Source organism: Bos indicus x Bos taurus, chromosome X (assembly GCF_003369695.1).
Source record: "Bos indicus x Bos taurus breed Angus x Brahman F1 hybrid chromosome X, Bos_hybrid_MaternalHap_v2.0, whole genome shotgun sequence".
Lineage (NCBI taxonomy): Eukaryota > Metazoa > Chordata > Mammalia > Artiodactyla > Bovidae > Bos > Bos indicus x Bos taurus.
Window position 1 is genome coordinate 14,863,570 of NC_040105.1, and position 26,626 is coordinate 14,890,195.

At 41.2% G+C, this 26,626-nt stretch overlaps 1 protein-coding gene and 1 pseudogene across 2 annotated transcripts in view; one reads left to right on the top strand and one right to left on the bottom strand.

The window, feature by feature from the left end:
- Nucleotides 1-12,220, top strand: part of REPS2 (RALBP1 associated Eps domain containing 2) — a 244,308-nt gene extending 232,088 nt beyond the window's left edge. For both annotated transcript variants that reach the window (XM_027533588.1, XM_027533589.1), the window contains exon 19: nt 5,484-12,220. In XM_027533588.1, coding sequence (XP_027389389.1) covers nt 5,484-5,552 — 69 coding nt within the window. In that variant the 3' untranslated portion in view covers nt 5,553-12,220. The remainder of the gene's footprint in view (nt 1-5,483) is intronic.
- Nucleotides 12,221-22,519: 10,299 nt separating this feature from the next.
- On the bottom strand, nt 22,520-22,861 carry LOC113888230 (annotated as a pseudogene).
- Between the last annotated feature and the right edge of the window lie 3,765 nt (nt 22,862-26,626).

Consider the following 26,626-nt stretch of genomic DNA (forward strand, 5'->3'; position numbering starts at 1 on the left):
TTGCTAAAACAGAAAGTCCTGACAGCATCAAGTGCTGTCACCTGGAACCATCATGAATTGGTGGTGAGAATGCCAAATGGTACCCCACTCTGAAAAATCATTTGTCAGTTTCTTATGAAGTTATATATACACTTAATCCTGTGACCCAGCAGTACATAAACGTTAATAGCAATTTTACATGATAGCTGAAACTTGGAAACAACACCAATATCCTTCAAAGGATGAATGGATAAACTGAGTACAATGAAATAGTATTCAGTGAGCAGAAGGAGTGATAGACACAGTAATTTGAATGAAACTCAAAGGCATTATGTTGAATGAGACAAGCCAGTATCAAAAGGTTAGGTACTACATGATTCCTTTTATTTTACATTCTTGAAAAGGCAAAAGTATAGTTCTGGAAAACAGACCACTGGTTGTCAAGGGTTACTATGCATGTGGTAAAGGTTTATATGTCAGTGAGTAGTACCAGGGAGCTTTTTGGTTACTGGAACTGTAATGTACTCTCTTTGTGGTGGCAGTTACACAAATCTGTATGTGTTGACATTTGTAGAACTATACACTAAAAGGAAAAAAGTCAGTTTTACCATATGATAAATAAAATTTTGAAAAATGTCAGACGTCATTCTGTTTTGTGAATCTTTGTATATGACCTTGTTTTTGTTTTGCATTTTGCTTTCGCTTCCGCTCTACCCCCACGTCTTGTTTTGGCATAGGTCACTATTATTCACTGGTCTCTATACGTCGTAGGCCTTTTTAATTTGGAAACCCATATTCTTCAGTTTTGGGAGTTTTCTTGATTTTTATTGACCCCCCATTTTCCCTGTTCTCCCTTCCTGATATTTTTCTGACACTGAACTTCTTAGTTTGGTTTTCTAATTTTTCTCTTCTAGTTTCTTTTTTTTTGGTCTATATGTGGAGACTTACTTATTTTTAAGCTCTAAATCTCCTATGTTTAATAACCAAGAATTCATTTTTTTCATTATCTGCTTGTTTCTTATTGGTGACATCCTGTTCTTGTTTTATGGTTGTAATATCTTCTCTTAATTGTAGTTTTTCTTCTTCCTCAATACTTTTTTATTTTGTTGTATATACTTCTCATTACATACTTTCCTTCAATAGCTGATGGTCCTTCTCTGCTTATATTTAGGAGGAGGATGAGAATGCAGCCTGTTGTGGGACTTGTCATCTTTGAGCTTCATTCTCCCCCAATTTGACTGAGCTGTAGAGTTGGGGAACTCCCAAAGACAGTGTCATTGGCTTTTTCTTCTTGGTCTGACTGGAGTCCTCAAGGAAGAGACTCTTCTGGTCTCTTGCATGTAAGGAAGATGTGGTCTAGTGGAGCAGAGGACTCTGGTTCTCAGCATTCAGGGTATTGATCTAACCCCCTATTTCCAGTCTAGTTTTTTGTCGTTAACTGTATCTGTGTGTTGGTATTCCAGAGGTCATCTCTTTGCCTTTCAAAGGAATAAATCTTCAGTGTTCTACCCTAGTGGCAAGAAGAATTTGGGAATCTGATTACTTCTGAATCAGACTTTCAAGGAACACTTCTTTAAGACAGTCCTCTGTCCTTCACTTTCACTTTCATAGATATCTGAGACTGCCAGTTTGAGTCTTTTAGGGATTCTATGTAAAATCAGACTGGTTCTTGTTTTATCTCCATCCTTAGCTTGCAGTGCACTTTTATTTACTTGATCTGAAGAAGTGAAAAAGTTCAAGGTCTAGCTAACAGAAATCTGAAGAATCATCAAATGGCACTCTAGTCATGGCCTCTCAGTCAGTTCCCAGACTGAGTTTACAGAAGCCTTGAATAAAGGGGCATCTTAGTTACCTGCAAGAAGGACCCCACTCTGCAGCCAAAAGTTTATAGTTAGTCTTTCTCTCAGACTTTCCCAAAGAGCCTTGTGCCCATTTACCAGTGTGACTGTGCACTTGGGAAAAGGGACTCATCAGATTTGGGGAGGATTACTGAACACAGGCTCTAAACTGACATTCATTCCTGAAGACCCAAAATGTCCCTATGTTTCGCCAGTGAGAGTAGGACCTTCTGAAGATCATGTGATCAGTAGAGCTGAAGCTCAGGTACATCTCACAGTGGGTCCAGTTTATCCCCAAATCCACCCTATGGTTATTCTGTCCAGTTCCCTCAAGCATCATTGGAAGAAACGTATTCAGCAACTGGGAGAATCCCCACACTTGTTTTTCTTGGGTTAGCTAATTCATTCAGCATTCATTAGTTTGCCTTCCAGCTTACCAGTTTTATTGCTATCACCTCTTCCCTGTTGTCTTCCCTATCCTTGTGTGTCTATGACCCCCACCCCACCCCTAATTTAAAAAATTGTTTTAGTGTTCCAGTAGGGAATGAGTTTGGTACATAGGTTCAGTTCCAGCTTTACTTGGAACCACCATCTTTATTATTTTGCTGGGTGATGGTACTTAATCCTATGGTTTTGCAGGCCATCCAACCTCACAAATTTATGTCTAAAGCCCCTCTTCTCTTTCTTCTAAGCTCTAGACATACATTTACAACTGCTTATTTTACTTTTCTCCTAATATACACATCTCAGATGCTTCATTCCCAACTGTCTCCTTGAAATGTCCATTTATCATCCAATCTTCTTGTTCTCAATTAATCCCATACTACCAACCACCGTCTTGCTCAATTCCAAATCCTCTACCTTCTTTCCTACATCAGCTTTATCAACATGTCCTATTAGTTCTAGATGTAAAGTATGTCCAGAATCCACCTCCTCCTCTCTGTGGCTACTACCTTGATCTAAGCCGTTTTCATTTCTCACCTGGTTTCATACAGTAACCTCCCAAATGCTCTCTGCTCTGATTCTTGTCCTGCTACAATCCATTGTCTACACAAAAGACAGAGTGAGAGTTCTGAATTTGAAATTAGGCCACATGCCTTTCCTGATTCAAAGCTCTCATTGCTGTGCTCCTTCACTTTGAATGGCATCCACACTCCTTACTCTGTCTGCCGGGTCCCTGCCTAACTCTCTGACTTTAGTTCCTGCCAAGGTCTTCATCGTCCCCTCTGCATTTGGTCACACAGGCCTTGTGGTTCATCAAATGCACCAAGCTTGTTCCTTCCTTTGCAGCCTTAGTTGTTGCCATTTTGTCTCATTGAATATCCTTCACCTGTATCTTCACAGGGCTCACCCCTCACTTCATTCAAGTCTCTTCTCAGTAGAATCAGCTCTGAGAAGCCTTCCCTGACCACGCTCTGTGCCTTTCTCCCAGATCCACCATTACTCTATTATAGCATCTAATTTCCTTCTGAAAGCCTTCTGAAAGTATCTCTGTTTTTTAACTTTCTTATCTTTCTCCAGCCATTTGAGTATAAGCCCTCTGAGGGCATTGGTTTGAACTGTTTTGTTCCTTGGTGGTATCATCACACCCAGAGCAGAACCAGGCCCTTCAGTTTAGTTCAGTCGCTTAGTCGTGTGTGACTCTCTGTGATCCCATGAACCGCAGCACGCCAGACCTCCCTGTCCATCACCAACTCCTGGAGTCCACCCAAACCCATGTTCATTGAGTCGGTGATGCCATTCAACCATCTCATCCTCTGTCATCCCCTTTTACTCCTGCCCTAAATCTTTCCCAGCATCAGGGTCTTTTCAAATGAGTCAGCTCTTCACATCAGGTGGCCAAAGTATTGGAGTTTCAGCTTCAACATCAGTCCTTCCAATGAACACCCAGGACTGATCTCTTTTAGGATGGACTGGTTGGACCTCCTTGCAGTCCAAGGGACTCTCAAGAGTCTTCTCCAACACCACAGTTCAAAAGCATCAATTCTTCAGTGCTCAGCTTTCTTTATAGTCCAACTCTCACATCCATACATGACCACTGGAAAAACCATAGCCTTGACTAGACGGATCTTTGTTGACAAAGTAATGTCTCTGCTTTTTAATATGCTATCTAGGTTGGTCATAACCTTCCTTCCAAGGAGTAAGCATCTTTTAATTTCATGGCTGCAATCACCATCTGCAGTGATTTTGGAGCCCAGAAAAATAAAGTCAGCCACTGTGTCCACTGTTTCCCCATCTATTTGCCATGAAGTGATGGGACCAGATGCCATGATCTTCGTTTTCTGAATGTTGAGTTTTAAGCCAACTTTCTCACTCTCCTCTTCACTTTCAAGAGGCCCTTTAGTTCTTCTTCACTTTCTGCCATAAGGGTGGTGTCATCTGCATATCTGAGGTTATTGATATTTCTCCCAGCAATCTTGATTCCAGCTTCTGCTTCATCCAGCCCAGCATTTCTCATAATGTACTCTGCATAGAAGTTAAATAAGCAGGGTGACAATATACAGCCTTGACGGACTCCTTTTCCTATTTGGAACCAGTCTATTGTTCCATGTCCAGTTCTAACTGTTGCTTCCTGACCTGCATACAGGTTTCTCAAGAAGCAGGTCAGGTGGTCTGGTATTCCCATCTCTTGAAGAATTTTCCACAGTTCATTGTGATCCACACAGTCAAAGGCTTTGGCATAGTCAACAGAAATAAATGTTTTTCTGGAACTCTCTTGCTTTTTTGATGATCCAGCACATGTTGGCAATTTGTTCTCTGGTTCCTCTGCCTTTTCTAAAACCAGTTGAACATCTGGAAGTTCATGATTCACGTATTGCTGAACCCTGGCTTGGAGAATTTTAAGCATCACCTTACTAGCATGTGAGAACCAGGCCCTTAGTAGATAGATATTCAGAGACTGTTGGATGGTAGGAAGGAGGGTAGGTAAATAAACTCCTGTTGAGTTCCATAATGATTTTCATCATGTTTGTTCTTCTGGGATGTCTCAGAATTGAGCCTTTATATAGACTTCTTTCCCACCTTGACTGATTCTACTTCAGAATGCCTTTATGTTGTCCCTCTCTCTCCTTGTCATTAGGTCTGTTTTAGGGCTCAGAGTTTGAGTTCCCAAATAGCAGACTGCAGATCCTCTTTTCTACCTTTAGCTGAGAAGACACACCTTCAGCCACAGATGCAGGATCCTGGATGACACTTTAGTGTAAGGACACCCAGTGTCCTTTCTTATCCCTTGGTCCTGATCCAGTATGGTACTGGATTAGAAGCAAGAGATTGAAACTAGAAATGTAGTCTTGATGACCCACCTCTCAGTATTAGGAGTCTGCTTTTGCTTTTCTGCTCACTTTCAATCAGTCTTTTTATTTTTAACATCATTCTGTGCCAGCCACTGATCCTGTTAAAAACTGAGTGTGAGACATAGGTGTGGGGAGGAGGGAGGGTTGATCAGTTAGTTTCATTTCATCATCAAGAAAGGAATTGAGAGACTATTGTGAAGCCTCCTATGTCCTGTCACCAGCTTCAAATACAATGCCTCCCAGTCTACTCCTCCTTGAGTTATATGGCACCTGAATGCTTGTGGGTCCATCATAAGTTTCTTTTTAATATCAGATGAAGTGGGGATGAACCCAAAAAATGACCCCTCTCTTCTCTTTCTTTTGTACAACTCAGGAGGTTCATCAAGAACGGATTGCATTGGAAAACCAATTGGAACAACTTCGTCCAGTCACTGTATTGTGACCCTCCCCCACAAGATTCAAGTAACAGAGGGTGACCTTTTCTGCCAAGATCTTTCCTGAATGTTTCAACGCAACTACTTGTCATAGATGTCTGAGACTGTGTCAAAAGCTCTGAGCAGCGGAATGTAATCAATATCACCTTTTCTCTTGTGCTTCACGCGTACATTTTTACTGTGGTGGAAAAAATACAACTGATTGTCACATTTAAAATTGTAATTATCAGTGGAATTTATCTCCCATTCTTAAGTATTTCCTCAAGGTGTTAGATGTTGCTCCTTATTGAAAACCAATCTTCTAGCAAATAAAAACAATTTAGAGCATTATTTATTTAAAGAGTTTATGATTTGTATAAGACCTTGTAACCCAGTACCTTCAGTATGCTTGTTTTATTTTCATATGTATATCATATATAGTAAGTTGGTTTCCTGAATAATTGTGATTCCAACTAGATAGTCTTTGGCATGATGATGATAGAAACAAAAACTAGAAGTAAACAAAATCATTAGCTTTAGACTGGCACTTTACCCTCCACCACTATATATATGCCAAAAACTGCTTCTCTAATGCCATCTTGATATTATATCTAGCTATGAATAATACATGACTGTTGTTTTCTATGGAATAGCAAAGACTTATTCAGTCTTACACCTCTGTGAAGTAGTAGTTTTGTCCATGATCCGTTTAACTTGTCCCAGCTAGGCTGTCAACACAGATAACTCAGCCCTTTCATGCAGGTTTTTGGACAAGAGCAATCTGCCCTAACTGCCTTGCCCAATCAAATTAAATAACTAGTTGCCAGATCTCTACTTCTGTCCTGCATGGGTTAATATATCTGTAAATGCATGAATTTGGAAACCACTCATCAAATGTGAAAAGCTGATGAGACTGTTTGGACTGATGAATATTTGTTGTTTGAACCCAGGTATTCAAACTAAGGAAGAAGGGGCAATGATTATTACCAGTAATCCAACAGTCTTCGGTAGTTATTTTTGTCTTTGTTATTTTAACCCAGATCACAAGTGTATTGAGTATAAAGAAATAATGAAAGAAAGCCGATCCTTACACTTGATATATGATTATTTTGTTCTCTGTGAAGTGACCCTTGAGGAGGGATTGGTTTATGTGCAGTTCAGAGGCGCCCAACCGACTCTAGTGTAAATGATGTAAAACATAAAACAGTAAGCTCAAATCACAGAAGCCAGTATTCTATAGAAATTTACATAGCCCCTGCTTATCCTGCAAGCTCAAGTTGACAGTGGGAATTGACTGACCCTCCCAGGTATCTGGGCTTTCTAGCTTTAACAGCACTTCAAGATACTGATGGCAAATTTGCTATCTCTTGTGCATTTTGCTAGTTTACCAGTTCTTAAGATGTTGTGTGAAGTGTGCTAGGGTACTTTCTGAAGTGGTTTAGCAGAGGTCTGCAGTTTGCAGGACTAAGCCTTTAATTTCAATAGAGTTGACTGCTCTGAGAAGAAGTAGGCATTTATTTAATGCTTCCTTACTCCATTGGCAAGCTTTATCTATAGTTTAATGGCAGAAGAGAAATGCTCAAATATGATTTTTTCCAAAGAAAAACAAAGTTGTTGATTCTGTTCTGTATATATTAAAGGATTCAGAATTGCTTGGATTTTGAAAATCCTAAGACTTGAACTCTTTCTCTAGTCCCCTTTCCTTCCCTTTTGGCTGCCTTCTTTGTCCCTGTGGGAGGGTTTCAGGGTCAGTTTAAACCTTTTCTAAAATATGAATGGGTGAGTGAACATTTTTTAGGTAACCTCTTTTTCACATGTTCTGAGAACTGGGGGCTGCAACACATTTTATCAACAGTGTCCACATTGCAGACGTTTCACATCATATTTGCCTTTTGTTCCACTCAATCCAGGAAAGTCTAGCATATGCACTTTATCTCATAATCTTCCAGGACATACACGCACACTCCAGATAGCACTTCATATCCATTAAGCAGACATATAAACTAAAGAATGTTAGTCTATGTTCTACATTTTTAAAATATTAACATGTTTTTCCCTCATCAAGCCAAAACCAGAGTGAACCGTATTAGGAGTATGGGGTTTTGTTTAGTTGGCTTGGTTTTCATTAAAGGAAAAAACTTGCACTGGACAGTCAAAGGCTCATGTGTTGCATGCTGCTGCTAGGTCGCTTCAGTTGTGTCCGACTCTGTGCGACCCCATAAATGGTAGCCCACCAGGCTCCCCTGTCCCTGGGATTCTCTAGGCAAGAACACTGGAGTGGGTTGCCATTTCCTTCTCCAATGCATGAAAGTGAAAAGTGAAAGTGAAGTCGCTCAGTCATGTCCGACTCTTAGTGACCCCATGGACTGCAGCCTACCAGGCTCCTCTGTCCTTGGGATTTTCCAGGCAAGAGTACTGGAGTGGGGTGCCATTGCCTTCTCCAATGTGTTGCATAGTATCACCAATATTTTAAGATAGGCATTGCATTAAAGCCCACAACAATACTATCTACACCCCACCTTCCTGACTGGATTTAATAGTGACCACAGTTTCTTAGTTGCCTAGAAGTGTATTTTTTAAAAAACCAATTAAATACACATACAACATCATTATTACCTAACTAGTGCTTATCCTTTGTTTCTCTGTTTTCTTAGGATGTGTATTTTTAATTTAGGATTATAACTCCTGATAATGTTTCTGTGAGCCTTTCATGTGATTTCTAGGAAGACTGGGTTATTGCTATCACCATTATACCTCTTTTGTAAAACTACTCAAGAATAAGACCTGCTTGTTGGGCAGAAATCTGTGGGCAGAATGTTGATGTTGCCCCCATCCATGAGGGTTTAATAACCTTATTGTTAATCAGTCTTCCTCCATAGGAGTCTCATAGTTCCAAGGATGAATGCACAGTATATTACCGATTTACCGGGTACCTCAGCATCTCTGGTTTATCACTTATTGCTTTGGCCACCTCCCTATCCAGCAGCCATGAAGCAAACCCAAAAGGTAGATTTCTAGAATGAAGGAGTGTGTCATAATCAAGGCAGACATTTGCCTTAGTTGGAGGTATCTGACTGCTTTATAAATATTAGAGAAATACTTCGGATCTGGTTAGGAGAGGAGGCCGCTTAGCTGGGAGCTGTGCCCATTTTCTTCTCATTGCACAGCAGGATGTCGGAGATGAGAGGACCTGTTCCCATATCCTGCAGCTGCTTTGGGGAAACCAAGGCCCTAAGAAACCACAGTTCCTAGTCCAAGAATCCATAGAAGGAGGGAGCTATTGACAGAGTTGGATTTTATGGATTCTAAGTTGAGTCCTCTGGCCACTAGCAGTACTAAAAATAGATTAGAAGGGTCTCTTCTATTTACCATGTTTTATTTACTTAATCAGTTTTAAAATATGGAAACATGTTTTAGTGAGTTTGAGATCTAGATATTTCTCTTGGATTGAAGCAAAAAATAAAATCTGAAAGAATAGGATTGAACTATTTGTTCTTCTGAACACCTCACCTTTCATGATGTAGTAAATTACCCTGGGTTTCTTGGCAGAACTTTTGACAGCTGTTGCTTTGAGTGAATTCCATTCCTGTATTCCTTATGGGAGTTTGTTTTTAAAATAGACTACTGTGATTGAAATGAACTCAATATGTAGTAAGTTATAGTTTTCTTCAATATAGCATGGGTTACTTGGGCTGCAAATATTCCATTTCAGCATAGTTTAGGGTGAGTAATCAGAAACATGAATTTTTCTTTGATTCCCTAGTAGTGTCTGAACTATCATTAAAGCATTCCTTTCTTCACATGTGATTTAATTCTAGTCTGTTTCTAAATGATATTTGTCCATTTCTTAGATGAGCTTATAACTATGGTAATGATAGATCTGTGCTTATTAATAGAAGATGGGAAGATTTGGGAGAATGGCATTGAAACATGTGAAATGTCATGTATGAAACGAGATGCAAAAAAAAAAAAAAGAAGAAAAAGAAATAAGAGTGGAACTCAATTCTTAATGTTCCTTTCAGTGGAGTTGTAATTATTGGTGAGCAGATATCTCCATTCCAGTTTTAAACTGAAGACTGCTAGAAAATAACAGTAGAGGAAGCTTATGATAATGTACTATTATATTAGGATAAACCTTCTGTTTCTCACAGTTTTCCTGTCCAAATTGGTCCTACATATGGAAAATCAGGAATTATGCTACAATGGTTTACTTAATTATATTTAAGGACCCTTTATTCCCATGATTTGAGTGTTCCTCTCTGGAATAAAATTTGATAGTGATTTCAGCTACTTCAGATTTTCAAAACAAAACATCCTTGGTCAAATATCTATGATGACTGAAACTGCCAAGTGATACCAGAGGAAATCCATGATTTCACTGAGAAAATGAGAAGCTATTATTTGGCTGCTTGGGCTGTAAATGAAAGGAAAAGACATTCTATTGGTGGGGCTGAGGAAAAGGACAGCAGTTTGAGAAAGGTGCCTTATCGCATGTTCTGTCCAGAGAGTGATTTAGGTAATCTGAGAATTGTATGAAATTAGAATAAAATATTCATCTGGCTACTCAGAATTAACTCAGTGGTATAGAACAGGATTCCCCCAGTGTCCTTATGTAGATTCATAAAATGTCTGGAAGACCTACATAATAATAATAATATTTTATTGAACTCTTAAAAAAAAAAAAAGAAATTGGTAACAATGGGGGGCCCCTTTGAAGGAGAATGAGGGCTGGGGGGGACAGGAAATTTATTTTTCATTCAATCTTCTTTTGTATTGTTTGAATTATTTATCATGTGCATGTATTAACCATTAAAAATAAAATCAATTAAGATTTAAAAGAAAAAGAAAATAATCTGGAATGGATATTTTTCTTGCAGTTAAGACAGACATTTGCAAACGTAGTAGTTGGAAAGATCTCAGTTTTAGTATAACACCTTAGAGGTAAAAACATTTGTTCAGCACAAACTAAAATCACACCTCCTGACAAGATATCACTAATGGAATTTGATTTTTAAAATATTAAGAATTACAAATATCCTAGCAACCAAATCTTCCCATATTACTGACAAGTAGGACTCAGTAGGTTGTGGTTTGAGCAGTGTGAATGTGAACAAAATGAAATCTCAGTTGAGAAGTCTTTTTCTCCTCTAGTTAAAGAGAACATTCTAGTAACTTTGGTTTCTCTTTCCAAGTTGTTGACTCTGTTTCAGGTGTACTCTTTGAAACTGATTTCGAAGGATCACTTGAATTTACACTTTAGTTATGGGTGCTTTGTTATAGTATTTTGCATTATGACCCAGTGTGGTTCAGATTCTTAGTAAGAATTCGGGGGCATGTGGGCTTTTGGAATCCTAAGTCTTTTGGAGGCATATCTTGCTTCCCCTTCAGCCCAGGCTAAGGAAGGCTGCCCACCAATACCTGCAGATCAGTCATCAACAGCAGTTTATGAGTCTTACTTTATGAGCCTCCCCACTTTGTTGTTTGCAGTGAGATGCAGCTAGTTTTGTGACCCTCCCAAGAGCAGCTGTAAGAACAGCAGACCAAAAGGGCCAGACATGCAAAGCGGTGTAAGTCAAATCTGCACGCTGCTTCCTTCTCCAAAACAGGCTTTCAGAGACTGCCTTACCAAGCATTTCCTGAAACAGCCAGACTGTGAATGTAGGCGAGCCATCCCAGGTGCACAGTCACTTTTAGGCTTGTCTCATTGTTTTCTACGTTAATTAACATACGTGATGGTAGAGGGACCTTTTCCGAAAAGCATTTCAGGTTTTCGACAGGACTTGTTCTAGTGACGAAAGTGGTGCTCTGCTCTCAGTACTTGAGGAATGTTTGGGTTTTGTGTTTTGTGGGTTTTCATGTCTTGCTCTAAGCCAAGTTCATGACTGTGGGAGATTGGACAAAGTGGTTTATGATTCTGAAGACTAGAGGACACTGGAACTTAGCGGGTTGGAACTGGAATTTGAGGGTGGCAGTAGGGAAACTTCTGGTCCCAATTTGGTCATAAAGCACTATGTTGGACATCAGGATTGGATCCTAAAGCTCCTTCAGAGAGCCCTGCCTTGGGAAGGGAACAGGTGATGCAGGTGCCCCCTTGTATGGAGATTAGGTCAACTGAGTTGAACCAATTACAAGTCAACTTGTATGAGGACTTTGGCAGTAACCTCCCTGGGAGCTGGTTATACCCTTTCCTTTAGCACTGCCATTCTTTTTGTCTTCAGCACAGATCCAGTGTTCAAGTGAGCCAGAGGTGGGAAGAGCCATTTTAGTCTTTGTAGCTGTGGGCCTGGAGAGATAATTAGCTGATGGTCTATTTTAACCTCAAAAGTAAAAACGTATATTTTTTCACTACAGGTACATTGAACAGTTCAATGAGGAACAGCAAAATTATATATTTGATGCCTTCTGTCTTTTCATGATAATGTGCTAACAAGTTCTGTTCATCTTTTACTCAGCCAGAGTCTCATTCATGTGCTAAACATTGGAAACTCTATGTATATTAGTCTTAAACATAAAGAAATACAGGGTGTCCTATATTTGGCTTGTGATTTGTCAACTCAAGCTAACCTTACTGCGTCTCTTTCACACTTGTTGGAAAGTCTGTGGAGAACATAGTAGGTTAAGAATCTCTAACTTTGTAAAATGTACATGCTATGAAACTGGGGTGCTATGTGACAATAAATGTCAGATAACGAATTTGGCTCTGGTGTAGTCCTGGTGTCAGTCAGTATATTGTGTGTATTTGGTCTTGTGCTTTTAATGCAAGTGACGTGAAAAGGAGTTGGCAGTCTTCCCTATTCAGTCAAAGTCTGAGATCTGGTTATTTTCCCCTCCTGATCTGAGCTGGGTCCTTAAGCTCGATAAACACTGCGCATTCCTGGGGTATTGTGGCTAACTCACAGTGCGTTTTAAAGATCCACCAAACTGATAACTTGGCTTAATGTGAGGTCAGGTTGTTTGCTTCATCTTGTTGGTGTTCTTCGTGTTCAGAAATGTTTCCAACATAATGTCCTTGCCTAGATTGCGAGTGAAGGGGAGGAATCAGAAAGGGCTGGCCTGAAATCCCAACCAAGTAATCTGGCACCCTAGTTGCAGTTTATTTTTTTTTATTTTATGTTTTCTTATTTTTTATTTTTTAACTTTACAATATTGTATTGGTTTTGCCATATATCAACATGAATCCGCCACGGGTATACATGTGTTCCCCATCCTGAACCCTCCTCCCTCCCCATACCATCCCTCTGGGTTGTCCCAGTGCACCAGCCCCAAGCATCCAGTATCGTGCATCGAACCTAGACTGGCGACTCATTTCATATATGATATTATACATGTTTCAATGCCATTCTCCCAAATCATCCCACCCTCACCCTCTCCCACAGAGTCCAAAAGACTGTTCTATACATCAGTGTCTCTTTTGCTGTCTCATATACAGGATTATTGTTACCATCTTTCTAAATTCCATATATATGCGTTAGTATACTGTATTGGTGTTTTTCTTTCTGGCTTACTTCACTCTGTATAATAGGCTCCAGTTTCTTATCTTTAAAACTTGAATAATTTTAGGAGGCACCAGTCTCCTATCAGGTGGGGGTTGTATTCCGTATTGTGAATGCAAATTGGCCTCACATAGGATATTTCCAGTCTAGTAGTTCCAAATGCAAAACTAACTCTGGAAAAATCATCCATGACTTGGCTGATAAGCTTGGCCTCTGGAGACTACCAGGCTCTGACCGTTCCCAGGGATCTCATGTCATCTAGGCAAGTGGTTCCCAAGTCTGGTCTGTAGACCAGCAGTATCAGCATCATTGGGGAACTTACTTGAAATGCAAAATCTTGGGACCCACCCCAGACCAATTGAATTAGGAACCCTGGGAGTGGGCTTGGCAATTTTCCTGTTAACAGGCCCTCCTGGGGACAGTGATTGCTCACTAAAGTTAAACTAGTGACCTCAGTAACTACATTTTACAATCAAGGCTACTGGTGCAGAGAGGCAAAACTAACTCAATTGACTCAACTAATTTGAGCAAAGTATAAAAATGTTTCCAGGGCTGACTTGCTGCTGTGCTACAGTGTCCATTCATGAATTAGTTTCCTCTCCTCACCTTCCTTCCACAGATATTTATTCTGGCCCTGCTGTGTATCAAACACTATGTTAGGAGCTTGAGATGAGACCTATGGGACAGAATCCCTTCCCTCAAGGAGCTCGCAGAGACCAGATGACTTGCACGGCAGTGTGAGGTAGGTGATATGAGGTACAGCAAGTCCCCTACATATGAACCTTCAAGTTGAAAACCTTCAAAGATGCAAACGTGCCCAGGAAAGGATGAAGAGAGACAAGAAGAAGAGGAAGTAACTGAAGAACTTAAGAGATTCACAACTAGGAAATGGCAGGGGATTTTCTTTATTTGAGGAGCCACTGTTGGCTTTTGAGGCACAGGACCCATACCTAGGACAGTCCACGAAGGTTGTAGCAGCAGTTCAGAATGCAGTCCAGTGCTACCATGTCATCTAGGATGAGAAGAAAAGAGCTACTACTCAGACATCACCGGATCGTTTTTTCAAGAGGGTAGATAGAGTTGAATCCAACAAACAAGACCCTGTGCTAACAATGTCCGGTGTGAGTGACACTGCACCTCGCCCTCCGTCTCCTATTGCTGACAGTCCCTCAGCTCTGCTATCTCCCACCTCCTCTCCCTCCTCCAGTCTGGAACTTTCCTGTTCACTTGATGCCAGCCCCTGTGTACCAGCTGTTGTACTGTACTGCTGTGCTTTTCAAGATCCTGAACTATGAGATTTAAAATGTTTTCTTATTTTTTGTTTTCTATGTCTTATGTACGTGAAAAGTATTATAAAGCTATTATAGTACAGTGCTATATAGCTGATTGTGTTAGTTGGGTACCTACACTAATTTTGTTGGATTTATGAACAAATTCAACTTTAAATGTGCTCTTGGAATGGAACTCATTCGTATGTAGGGGACTTATTGTATTAGGGATGGGTCACTGCTGTCTATAACAAAGAACCCTGAGAGTTCAGTGACTTGACACAATGAAAGTTTATTTTTCACTCAATGTAGAGTTCATTGTTGTGTCATTTTGTTTGTTGTTCAGTAGGGACCCAGATGGAGAAGGCAATGGCACCCCACTCCAGTACTCTTGCCTGGAAAATCCCATGGATGGAGGAGCCTGGTAGGTGGCAGTCCATGGGGTCACTAAGAGTCGGACACTACTGAGCGACCTCACTTTCACTTTTCACTTTCATGCATTGGAGAAGGAAATGGCAACCCACTCCAGTGTTCTTGCCTGGAGAATTCCAGGGACGGGGAAGCCTGGTGGCTGCTGTCTATGGGGTCGCACAGAGTCGGACACGACTGAAGTGGCTTAGCAGCAGCAGAAGCAGCAGCAGGGACCCAGATCCCTTCTATGTGTGCTTCCATCTTTCTCTTGTGCTTGAGAGTTTTCTCTTTGTAGCCAGTGTGTGGAAGAAAGAGAGAACTGTAGAGAGGATACAATTTCTCTTCACACATCACTTATGTGCATATTTCATTTCCTGGAACTCAGTTATGTGACAAGACTTAACTGCAAGGGTGAGTGGGACATGTAGTATAGCTGTGAGCACAGGAGGAAAAAGTTGTGGTGAGCACAGCATCTGGCAGATGGCACAAAGCCAAGTGGCTCTGAGAACGTACAGGCGTGCATGCTCAGTTGCTAAGTCCTGTCCAACTCTTTGTGACCCATGGACTGTAGCCCACCAGGCTCCTCTGTCCATGGGATTTCCCAGGCAAGAATACTGGAGTGGGTTGCCATTTCCTTTTCCAGAGGATCTTCCCAACCCAAGGATCAAACCCTCATCTCTTGCATCTTCTTCATTAGCAGGCAGATTCTTCACTACTGAACTATCTGGGAACATACGTGAGCATTTAATTCAGACTGGTGATCCACGAAGGCATCATGGAAGAGTCTTAAAAGAGGGACAGGTGTTAACCAAGAAGAAGAGGGTGTTCCAGGCAGAGGGAGCTGTGTGTGCTAAGGCAAGGCAGGAGAAGAGCAGGCTGTCTTCTGGGAATTATGAAAGATTCTCCCCTGGATGGAGTGAGTGGAGGGGAGGAAGTGGGCACAAGGCTGGAAGAGAAGGCCTTGTATGTCCTGAGAAGACATAAAACAGAACCCTGCGATTACAGCCCCTTTGAGATCTAAGCACAGTGAATCTAAGTCACTTCACTGGTATTTGAGGAGTGGTTTATATTTTCCCAATTTTTCCCCCTACCTCCTGGAAAGGAAATGCCTCACTGGAAGATTGTAAACAAGTGTTTCTGGCATGAACCAAGCCTGCTAGTTTAATTTGTTACACTTTGGGCGTCTGCTTGGACAAAGAATCAAAGCTCAGAACTCAAGGGTCTAAACCCTGGTAGGCAGGAGTCCTACCTGATCATGTGAACCTTTAGTCTCAGCTCTTTCTTTTGGAGGGGAGATATCAGGGGCCCAAGGTGACAGAGGTGCAAGCCCCCCTTTTCTTTAGCAAGAAGGCTTATTATAGAAATGAAGAGTTTGGAAATGAAGCTGAAATATCCAGTTCCTTCTGAATAAGAGTTCTCGGTTGAGTTTATTGAACAATTCTGAAAAATCCCTGAGTCTGGGAGAGACATGCTCCAAGTACAGCATCTTCAGGGCAAGCTGCACCTTCAGAGAGCCCTGCCATGTTGTTTTATAAATACGAGGTGTTCTGTAAGTGCCAGCATAAGTGTTTGCAGGTATTGGAATGGTTTTTCCCTCACTGCATTTTCTTTGAAATGCTGAATAAAAAGTATCTTTGAGAATAAGATTGTAACCCAGGTATACCTTCATTTGTTTGCCCTGAAATCCTCTTAATAGATTTGACAGAAAAAAAGGAATTGACACAGACACTGTGTAATATTTCCAAGATTCACCTGTGAGTATCCTGTAGCATCATAACCATAACCTACGTCAGCAGAGGATATAAATATTGTATGTTTGTGTGTATGTGTAGAATATGTTATCTGCTGATCTTGCTTATGCTTATGATATGTAAACATATACATATTAAAAATAACCACAGTAACCATTTAGAACATAGCCAAGAGAATTTTGGGGTGGGAGGAGGGGTATTCTATTATAGACAAATGTCTAAACAATTTTGGAGAGCTGGTGCATGCTGATAACAAAAGCAGACTGACTTTTAGTCAGTTGTATTCATGTTTTGAAATTTTCTAACGAAAATGCACCTTTTAATTTGTACCTGTGTGAACCACTCTTGTCCCTGGTTTCTCACTGCAGAATAGGGCACAGGTCTCCTCCACCTCCGCATTAGACTTCATCAAAGCTATGAGGCTGAAGGAAAGCCAAGGGGAAGAAAGACAATGCTTGGGGAATGAAATAAAAGGAAAGCAAAGCAAATGAAAGACAGATACAGAGACTTGTGATGCAGGACCTTTGAAATGCAAATAAAATTGGCTTGAACCTCCATCCATGTGTGGTGAGAGTCTGCATCTTGATCTTTCTGGAGATTCTGAGAACCAGAGGGAATGGTGGAGGAATTGATGTTTTTATCCTAGACACTCCTGGCTTTATATACTTCCTAGGAATTAGTTTGATGGAAGAACCATCTAGTTCCTCCCCTCAGCCCCCGTTCCTACAAACATGAGGCATTTGTGTGTGTGTGTGTGTGTGTGTGTGTATGAAGGATGGGGTAGAATGGGAAAAGGACAAAATTTATAGACTATTTAGAAGGATGAGAGCTTTGAAATAGTTTATACCTAGGGCCACACATCATACAACACTAGAGGACATCATTCTTGTAGTTTACACAGAAGATGCCTCTTGGAGTTTGTGAAGATGCTGTCTTGCTCACAGCTTCCCCCAGCCCTGTCTACTCTTGCTCTGTCAGAGTCGTCCTCTCCCTTTTTGGAGATTCTTATTCTGCTGGCTGAGGGAAAGTTAGTAGATGGGAACTGTAGGGGTCCTGCCCATGTTCCTAACTCAGGTCCCCTATCCCCTACATATCTCTTTTCCTACCTCCTGTTTCTGTTGTGGGTCTAGGCCAGCAGTTCTCAACTGGGTGTGATTCTGCCTCTATCCACAGGGAACATTTGGTACTGTCTAGAAACGCTTTTGGTTGTTGCAACTTGGGAGAGCATCTAGTGGGATCCAGGAATGTGTCCAGGACAACCCCCACCACTAAGAATGATCTGGCCCCAAGTGTCAGCAGTGCCCATAACGAGAGCCCTGCTCTAGAACACCCCCTCCCTCAGTTATCCAGAGCTCTGCAGCCTTATCAACACTGCCAGGAACACTTCTTCACATGGCCAGAGCTAGTTCTACTAAACTAGTCTGTTTGTTCCCATACGTCCAGGGTCCAAGCAACAAGGTAAATGAGTGAAATGAGTCCAGAGTAAGAGGAGAGAGAGCGCTGGCCTATCTGCCTTAGTGGTGGGGAATAGTAGGTGGGGCTTGTGACAGATTGGAGCTTGCACACTGTGTCTAGAAAGGCAGCCCTAGACTATTGCCACCATACAGGCTCCTGATTTCTAAGTCCTTGAGAGAGGTTCAATATCTCATCTCCCTTAACCCCCGGAAAGTCCCTTTTTGTTATTTTAAATTGAGGGTTAGCATCGATACACACATACATGTACCAATTTTAAGTGTCCATCCCAGTGAATAACCAAGATAATCTTGAATCAGAGTGGATTGGAAGACTTACACTACTAGATTTCAAGACTTACTTGAAAGTCACAGTAATTGAGAATGTGGCGCTGTTGCAAATATTAGATGAATAGATCAATGGTACCGAATAGAGAGGCCAGAAACATCCACACATCCACGATCCCTTGATTTACGATAAAGACACTATCATAATCCGGGGGGAGGGCATTGGGGAAATAGCCTTTTCAATAAATGGCACTGGAGCAATTGGATATCCACATGGCAAAAAATGAACCTGGATCCCTACCATGTCCCCAAATTATTTCAATATGGGTCCTAGATCTAAATGTGAAAGGTAAAACAATAAAGCTGCTAGAAGAGAGCACAGGATAATAACTTCATGAATTTCATAAAAAGTGTTTTTTAACAGGGCATACAAAGCAGTCACCATAAAGGAAAAGATTGATACACTGGATTTCATTGAAATTAAGAACTTCTGTTTATCAAAATTCATAAGAGAGTTTTGGCATGCTGCAGAACAGTAGAAGTTATTTACAATACATCTGTCAAAGGATTCCTGCCTATTTTGAAAATATGTTGGCCACTATTTCCAATTTAAAACATTGAGGGGAAAAAACCCCCACTGTGCAGGCTAACATTGTGCAGGCCAAACAAAACATGTCTGTGAGCCAACTCAGACCCCAGCATGGCCAGTTTGCAACCTCACCTTCAGCAGCATAGAAGAGTGAGACAAGCGTTCACAGTTCCACATTTTCTCATTCTTTCCTTGCCAGCCTCTGTAAGGGAAAGAAACAATGTAGAGATATTTCTCATTAATAAGAATTTTTTCCTTCGATGGCAGAATGGCTGATAATGAATTTAGCTTCTAAGTAACACTTCCCTCTCTCTGATAGACACAATAATTTTTAAAAATATTTAAAGTATGACTTGATCAAGCTTTTGAAAATTGAAATATAGTTGGCTTACAATGTGTGTTTCTGGTATACAACAAAGTGATTCAAATACATATATATGTATGTATACACACACACACGTATATGTATTCTGTTTCAGATTCCTTCCGTGATAGGTGATTACAAGATATTGGGCATAGTTCCCTGTGCTATAAGTAGGTCCTTGGTATTTATTTTATATATAGTAATATATATCTCTTATTCTCAAACTCCTACTTTATCCCTCCCTCCCCTTCCCCTTTGGTAATCATAAGTGTGAGCAAGAATTTTTAATTGGCTTCCACTGTGTGTTCAGCCTGTTAGGCTCTGTGAAATCCACAGCTGATCCATTTTTCTGTCTGCTCTCTGACTCTGAAATTTCTCAGCATTCCTAGAAGTCAGCTTCAAGCTGCAATGACACAGAAGATATGGAGAAACAGAGCTTAAACTTAACAACATTTTGAGTTCATTAATGTCCAACTTCCTTACTTTAAACCTTCTTCTCTAACTCTGGTTTCAGCCTCCTCCTTTTATTCTCCTCCCAGGCACCATTCTTCCTTAATTCTCTGATGGTCCAGTTGGAGGCAGTGGAATTGGGTAGGAGCGTAATTTTCTCTTGTCACCTCTTCTGACCACACTGTTAGAATGAATAAGAAGAGGTAACCTGAAGGATGGCACTCTGGCTGCATAGCATAGTGATTTATAGCGTGAGATCTGGAGTTCAACTTCCTGGATTCAAATCCTGGCTCCATCTCTCTCTCTCTTTTCTTAAAAAAAAAATTCCATTATGATTTATCATAGAATATTGAATATAGTTGTCTGTACATACAGTAGGACCTTGTTATTTATCTCTTCTATATATAAAAGCTTACATCTGGTAATCCCAGCCTCCCAGTCCATCCCTCCCTGAAGCCCCTCCCACCTTGGCAACCACCAGTCAGTTCTCTATGTCTGTGAGTCTGTCTCACAGATTGGTTCACTTGTGTCATATTTTAGATTCTACATATAAGTGACATCATATAATATTTGTCTTTATCTTTCTGACTTACTTCACTTAATATGATTATCTCTAGGTTCATCCATGTTACTTGCAAATGGCATTATTTCATTCTTTTTATGGCTCAGTAGTTTTCCATTGTATATGTGTGTGTGTGTGTGTCTATACCACATCTTCTTTATCCATTCCTCTGTTGATGGGCATTTAGGCTGTTTCCTTGTCTTGGCTATTGTGAAGAGTGATGCTATGAATATAGGAATGTATGTATTTTTTGGAATTATAGATTTGTCTGGATATATGCCTGGGGTAGGATTGCTAGATCAGATTGTTACTCTGTTTTTAGTTTTCTGAGGAATCTCCATTCTGTTTCTACAATGGCTACACCAACTTACATTCCCATCACAGTGTATGTAGAAGGGCTCCCTTTTCTCCATACCCACTCCAGCATTTGTTATTTATAGAATTTTTATTGGTGGCCATTCTGACTGGTGTGAGGTGATAACTCATTGTAGTTTTGATTTGCATTTCTCCAAAAAATGAGTGATGATGAACATTTTTTCATGTCTGGTTCTGTCTCTTAATACCTGTGTGATCTTAGGCAAGTTACTTGCTTCTCTGTGCCTCACTTCCTCATCCATAAGTTACCAATAATAGTGCCTGTAAATACAAATATAAAGTACATAGAATACTGCCTAGTAAGCATTAGACATGTGTTTGTTAAAGTAAAAATTGACAGTTGGTAGTTGTCAGGCCTTGGCATTTTGTCCAGTGTTGGGAAGTAGAAGACACAGGAGCCCCATCTCAGAGATCATCTCAGAGCCCAAAAACCCACCCCTGGTTTCAAATCAGGCAAACAGGTTGGCCAAACTGCTCCCCCCTTGAACGGGCCAAAATGTGACAACTGGGTCATTTGATGACATTCTTTTTGTGGAGCCTGGTAATGGCTGAAATCCAAAGTCAGCAGGAAGATGATTACAGTCATTCTGTGAAGTATTCTCTCTCCTAAAATTTAAAACTAGAATTATTATGCAGACAAAGTTTTTAACCCTGAGAAGTGAAGTAACTTACCTAGGACATGGAAACATGATAGAGAAAAGCCTAGCTTTCCTTGACCAGACTGTTAGTTCAGTTCAGTTTAGTCGCTCAGTCATGTCCGACTCTTTGTGACCCCATGGACTGCCGCACGCCAGGCTTCCCTGTCCATCACCAACTCCTGGAGCTTGCTCAAACTCATGTCCATCAGGTCGGTGATGCCATCCAACCATCTCATCCTCTGTCATCCCCTTCTCCCTCCTTCAGTCTTTCCAGCATCAGGTCTTTTCACATGAGTCAGTTCTTTGCATCAGGTGGCTAAAGTATTGGAGTTTCAGCTTCAGCATCAGTCCTTCCAATGAATAGTCAGAACTAATTTCCTTTAGGATGGACTGGTTGGATCTCCTTGCTGTCCAAGGGACTCTCAAGAGTCTTTTGCAACACCACAGCTCACAGACTGTTAGTAGAAATATGGATATTAAAGACTTCTGGTGGGGACTCAGAAGGATTAAGGACAATTACAGAGAAATCCTAAATCACTTTAGAGAAAGCCTAAATACCATAAAGAAGCTTAGAAGGAATCTGGACTTGGAGGCCGTTTGGAAATGGATGCATGTAGAATAGATGCAAGTCATAGGGGCCACCAGAGGGTAGATTGTCATAAGCAGAATTTTGGACCACAGGGTCTTAGTCATCTGGTATTAACCCTGTAGTTATTTTACGTTGCAAAAGGGGCTTTGCACATGTAATTACACTTGCTAATCAGCTGACTTTTATTTATTTATTTTTTTTATGATCCATGAGTACTTCTTTAATAGAGAAGAAATTAACCATTCATACTTGCATCTACAGAAAGAAATTAACAGTCTTGCAATTCTAGAATCCTTCACAATAAGGAATTCTTAAGTTCTCATAGAGTGAGGGGGGAGAAGGGGAGAGAGAAAATCATCCAGAACAGTGTTTCCCAAATTTGGGTGTTTTCACAGACATTTTTTGCGGGAGGGGGATGCAGGTTTTCTGCGTAACATTTAAATGTTTGTGTGTTCCTTCTGTGTGTCATCTAAACAATATATGCTTGTCCAGGATTCCCTGGACACCGTCTGACCTAACAGCATTGCTGTATGATCACCGCACCTACATTTAGACCTCTGATCCCTGTAGCACAAAGTGAAGACCAACCGTGCTTAACTTTTCATGTGGTTTCTCTCGGATTGAGAGACAGAACAGACAGAACCATCGAACATTTCCTGTGAGATCTGTGAGTTGTCAGGGTTCAGGGCAGTGGTTCACAGCAATGACTTTCAAAGCAAGAAGGGATGGGGTGGGGTGGAGATGGTGGCCTGGGAAGACACCTGTAATTATTGCAGAGCTCCAATTTGCTTTAGCCGTGTCAACAGTTCCCCTCTCTCGTGCATATTTACTAGATCAGTGCATCCACCTATGCACTCTTGACCAATGAAGACCTGAGGTACCGTTCTGGCTCCGGTGAGCTGCTGCAAGTAATCTTGAATCTCACTGGTGTTACCGGCAGCTGTAATACCGACAAATTCCAAAAGCCCTTGTTTGAAGGGCAGTTGGCTGAGAAGCTCCTGAGTCTGCAGTAGGGGCAGGTGGGCTTGATGAACACGACCACCTTCCCAGGCTGGATCTTGCTGTTGACAAATGCTTGAGCCATGCTGCCTCCCTCCGGGGGGTACACCTCCACTGTCTCAGCTGACTTTTAAATAGAGGGATAATCCAACAGGCCTAATATGGTCACATAAGCCCTTAAGTGCAGAAAAGGAAGACAGAAAGACGTGAAGCATGAGGGCTTGCAGGTGGAAAGGGCAGTGTGATAAGGAATACAAGTGGCCAAAGAAGTTGAAAGAGGCTTGTGGCTGACAACCAACAAGGAAATGAGGACATCAGCCCTGTAGTCACAAGGAATTGATTCTGCCAACACCTTGAATGTGCATGGAAGTAGATTCATCCCCAGAGCCTCCAGAAAGGAATACAGCTGGGCCAACACCTTGATTTTGTTTCTGTGAAACTCTAAGCAGAAGACTCACTTGAGCCTTGCTGTACACAGAATCTGACCTCCAAAAGTGTAATATTATCAATTTGTGTTGTTTCAAAATGCTAAATTTGTGGTAAATTGTTACAGCAGTGATAGAAAACTAATTCAAAGTCCTTATTCTACTAAGAATTTTTGAGTTTGGGGTAGGAAGGGATGGGGGAGAGGCCAAGAGATAAAAAGCTGTTTCTGACCTGTCTCAACACTCATGGTTTGTATGAGGCTATCTTGAAAAGTTTAAAAGAAGTAATAGAGGTACAGTGGGTTCTTCTAGTGGGTTTCTAGAGGAGATTCTGTTCTTATCTGCATCAGTCCTGCAAGGTTATTATTTATTCCATGAGCCTGGCCATGAAAGCAGCATTTCTTAGCACAGTTATAAATAGATACTGTAACAATGACTTTAGCAAAGCAAGCATCAGATAGCCTGCACCATGGAGGTGGGAGTTAGGAGTCCCTGGAGACTCAGAAGTTTTCCAGAGGAGAACTCTAGGGCCAAGTACTGGCTTCTGGGCCTAGATGTCCAAATAGAGAACAGAAAGAGGAAAGGCAAGAGGTCTGGGATCAAAAAGCCTGGCTGGAGGTTTGAGGATCACTTTTAGGCTGTGACTGTGTGACATTCACTTCTCCTGGCTTCCTATCTTAAAATGAAGATGAGAAGACCCACGTTGAGGAACCGTTGTTGATTAGCTGCTAAGTCGTGTCCAACTCTTTTGTGACCACATGGACTGGAGCCCGCCAGGCTCCTGTGTCCTTGGGATTTCCCAAGCAAGAATACTGGAATGGGCTGCCATTTCCTCCTCCAGGGAATCTTCCTGACTCAGGGATTGAACCTGTATCTCCCGCATCTCCTTCATTAGCAGGTGGATTCTTTTCCACTGAGCACTGTAGCCCCAATTAAATAACATGATACACATAGAAGCTTTTTGTCAGCTATACAGCATCACATAGGTCACCTTGGGATTTGTGACAACTGTGATACACAGAACTCAAGTCAATAGACATCAGTTGAGTTCTTCATATAAAAATGTCTTGGAGAATACAAAGGAGACCGTGCTGTGACTCCTGTTGATGGCAGATGTGGCTGCTGACATGGGACCCCCCCCCCCCAACAATCTTAGCTCCAGTATCCTGGAGGATTGCTGCCTTTCATGGATTCAGTGTAGGGCAGGGGCAGGAAGTGACAAGCTGCCTCCTTATCTCTTTTCTACTTCCACCCAAAATGGTTTTCTTATGAGGGCTGGGAGAAGGTGAGGTAGAACTACACTGAGAGATTTGTGGCATTGTGATTTCTGAGTGATTTTTGAGGTAAAAACTTTCTCCAGGAGCATGGTTTCAGGTGCTGTGAATGTGTGCGTGTGTATACGTATCTAGTGGTGAGACTGGGAAGGGGCATCCATACATATATGGAAACACTGAAATTAATTGATGTGAGATTGGGACTAGAAAGAGGGATCTCTTCTGTTGAAGGTCAGGTTTCTGCTGACTGGGGAATCTCAAGTGCCAGTGGACTGCAGATAGGATCTGGATGTGATGCACCTGTGTGCTGCCCTACCTTGGCCTCTGATTCTGGGAGGGCTGGAATAGTCAGATTCTGTAAGTGGTTAGGTTCACAGGCTTGACTTTTATAACAACAGCAATGGCATATGTCTGGTTTATGCAGGTAAATAGAAGTGTTTTTAAAAGCTGAGGTGCCTGAAAATGATTATGGGAGTATCTGGAAATCATTCAGAGAAATTTACAGAAGCCTGCCAGCTTCCAGGCAGCAAATATAAATAAAAGGGAAAAAAATAAAACATTTGGTGGACATCCCATCCCTAGGATGTCTTAATAGGGGAATTTATTATCTTACAAAATAAAAAGTCCTGAGCAAGAGTGGTTTTGTGGCATATCAACTGTGTCTTGACATCTCATCCAGAACCCAGGTTCCTTCCATCTTTTTGCTCTGCCATCTCTAGAAGGTTGTTATTCCTCAGACTTGTTTCTTCCTGATCACAGGGTGGCTTTAGCAGTCCCAACCACTTTATTCTTAACAACAAGGGAGGATAAGCTACTTTCTGTCATGTGTTTATTTCTTTTTAGATTAAAAAATTGAAATAAAGTTCACATAACATGAAATTCACCATTTTAAAGTAAAGAATTCAGTGGCAGTACACTCACAGTGTTGTATAACCACCACCTTTATCTAGTTACAGAACATTTTCATCACACTGAAAGGAAACCCCATACATTAAATGGGGTTTAATTGAGTAGTCATGGCCCATTCCCCCACCCCAATCCCAAGCAACCACTTAGCTACTTTCTGTCTCTGTGGATTCGCCTATCCTCGACATTTCACGTAAATAGAATCATACAATATGTGACCAAAGGGTTTTATTTTTTTTGCCTTGCAATATCTAATAGAAAATCTCTTGAGGAGAAGTAGAAGACTGGTCAGCACGATACTGGATTGCCAGTTTCACATCATCTGCACAAACAGTAGCATTCTTAGCATTACCTGAATGAAACTTTGCATCATCTAGAATCATGATTATGTATCAGAAGGCAAACTCCAACATCTGATTTATAACTCTTGGCTCATATCTATAGTACCCGTATCCTTTAGGACTTGTGCCATCATCTGAGTATGTTTTGGCATGTTCTTGGGAGAAGCCATCATGATATCACTCCATGATACCCAGTGATCAGACATCTTGAGGTGATCATTAAATCACCCATGTTAATGTATTTCAGTTCTGTTATTGGTAGAAGCCTTTTGCTTGGTAAAGTTGTTCTAGTCCTTGGTGTGCCAGTGAACAGGATGCTCACAAGCAGCCCAGTCCTCACTGCACTGGCTCAGGATGCCTCTGCACATGCACCCTACATGCAACAGGGAGATGCCAACCAAATTTTTGGCTCTTGAAGTTCTTGGTAGCTTTTCTATTCAAGAGAAGTATGTTCCTTAGCTATTTTTTTCTAAGAGATGCTCATTATTCACTAAAAGTACCCATTAAATCTTTGTCTTATTTTGGTTTCCCCCAGAAGCCAGCCCCGAGACAAGGATTCAAGTGCAAGTAGTTTATTTAGAGGTAAAGGAAACACCAACAGGGAAGTGAGGAAATGAAACAATTATGGGAGGGCAACCAATAAAGGATACATTATTAAGTCAGGTACTTCTGTAGGCAACTGGAGAGCATAATCTTGTTGTGGAATTCTGGAAAATGGTGTGGAACACTTATTTAAGTTACTGTACCCAGAGGATGAGGAAGCTGGGTTATTTATACACCAATCAGTTCCCTGCAGAGATGGGTTGAGCCAACTGGTTGAAGTAAGTTCCTCTGGGGCCATTAATTTGCTGGCACTTCTGGCCAGACATATGAGCAGGCAAGCTAGGCTTCAGTAGCCAGAGAGATCCATCAGGCAAATGCAGGTAGCT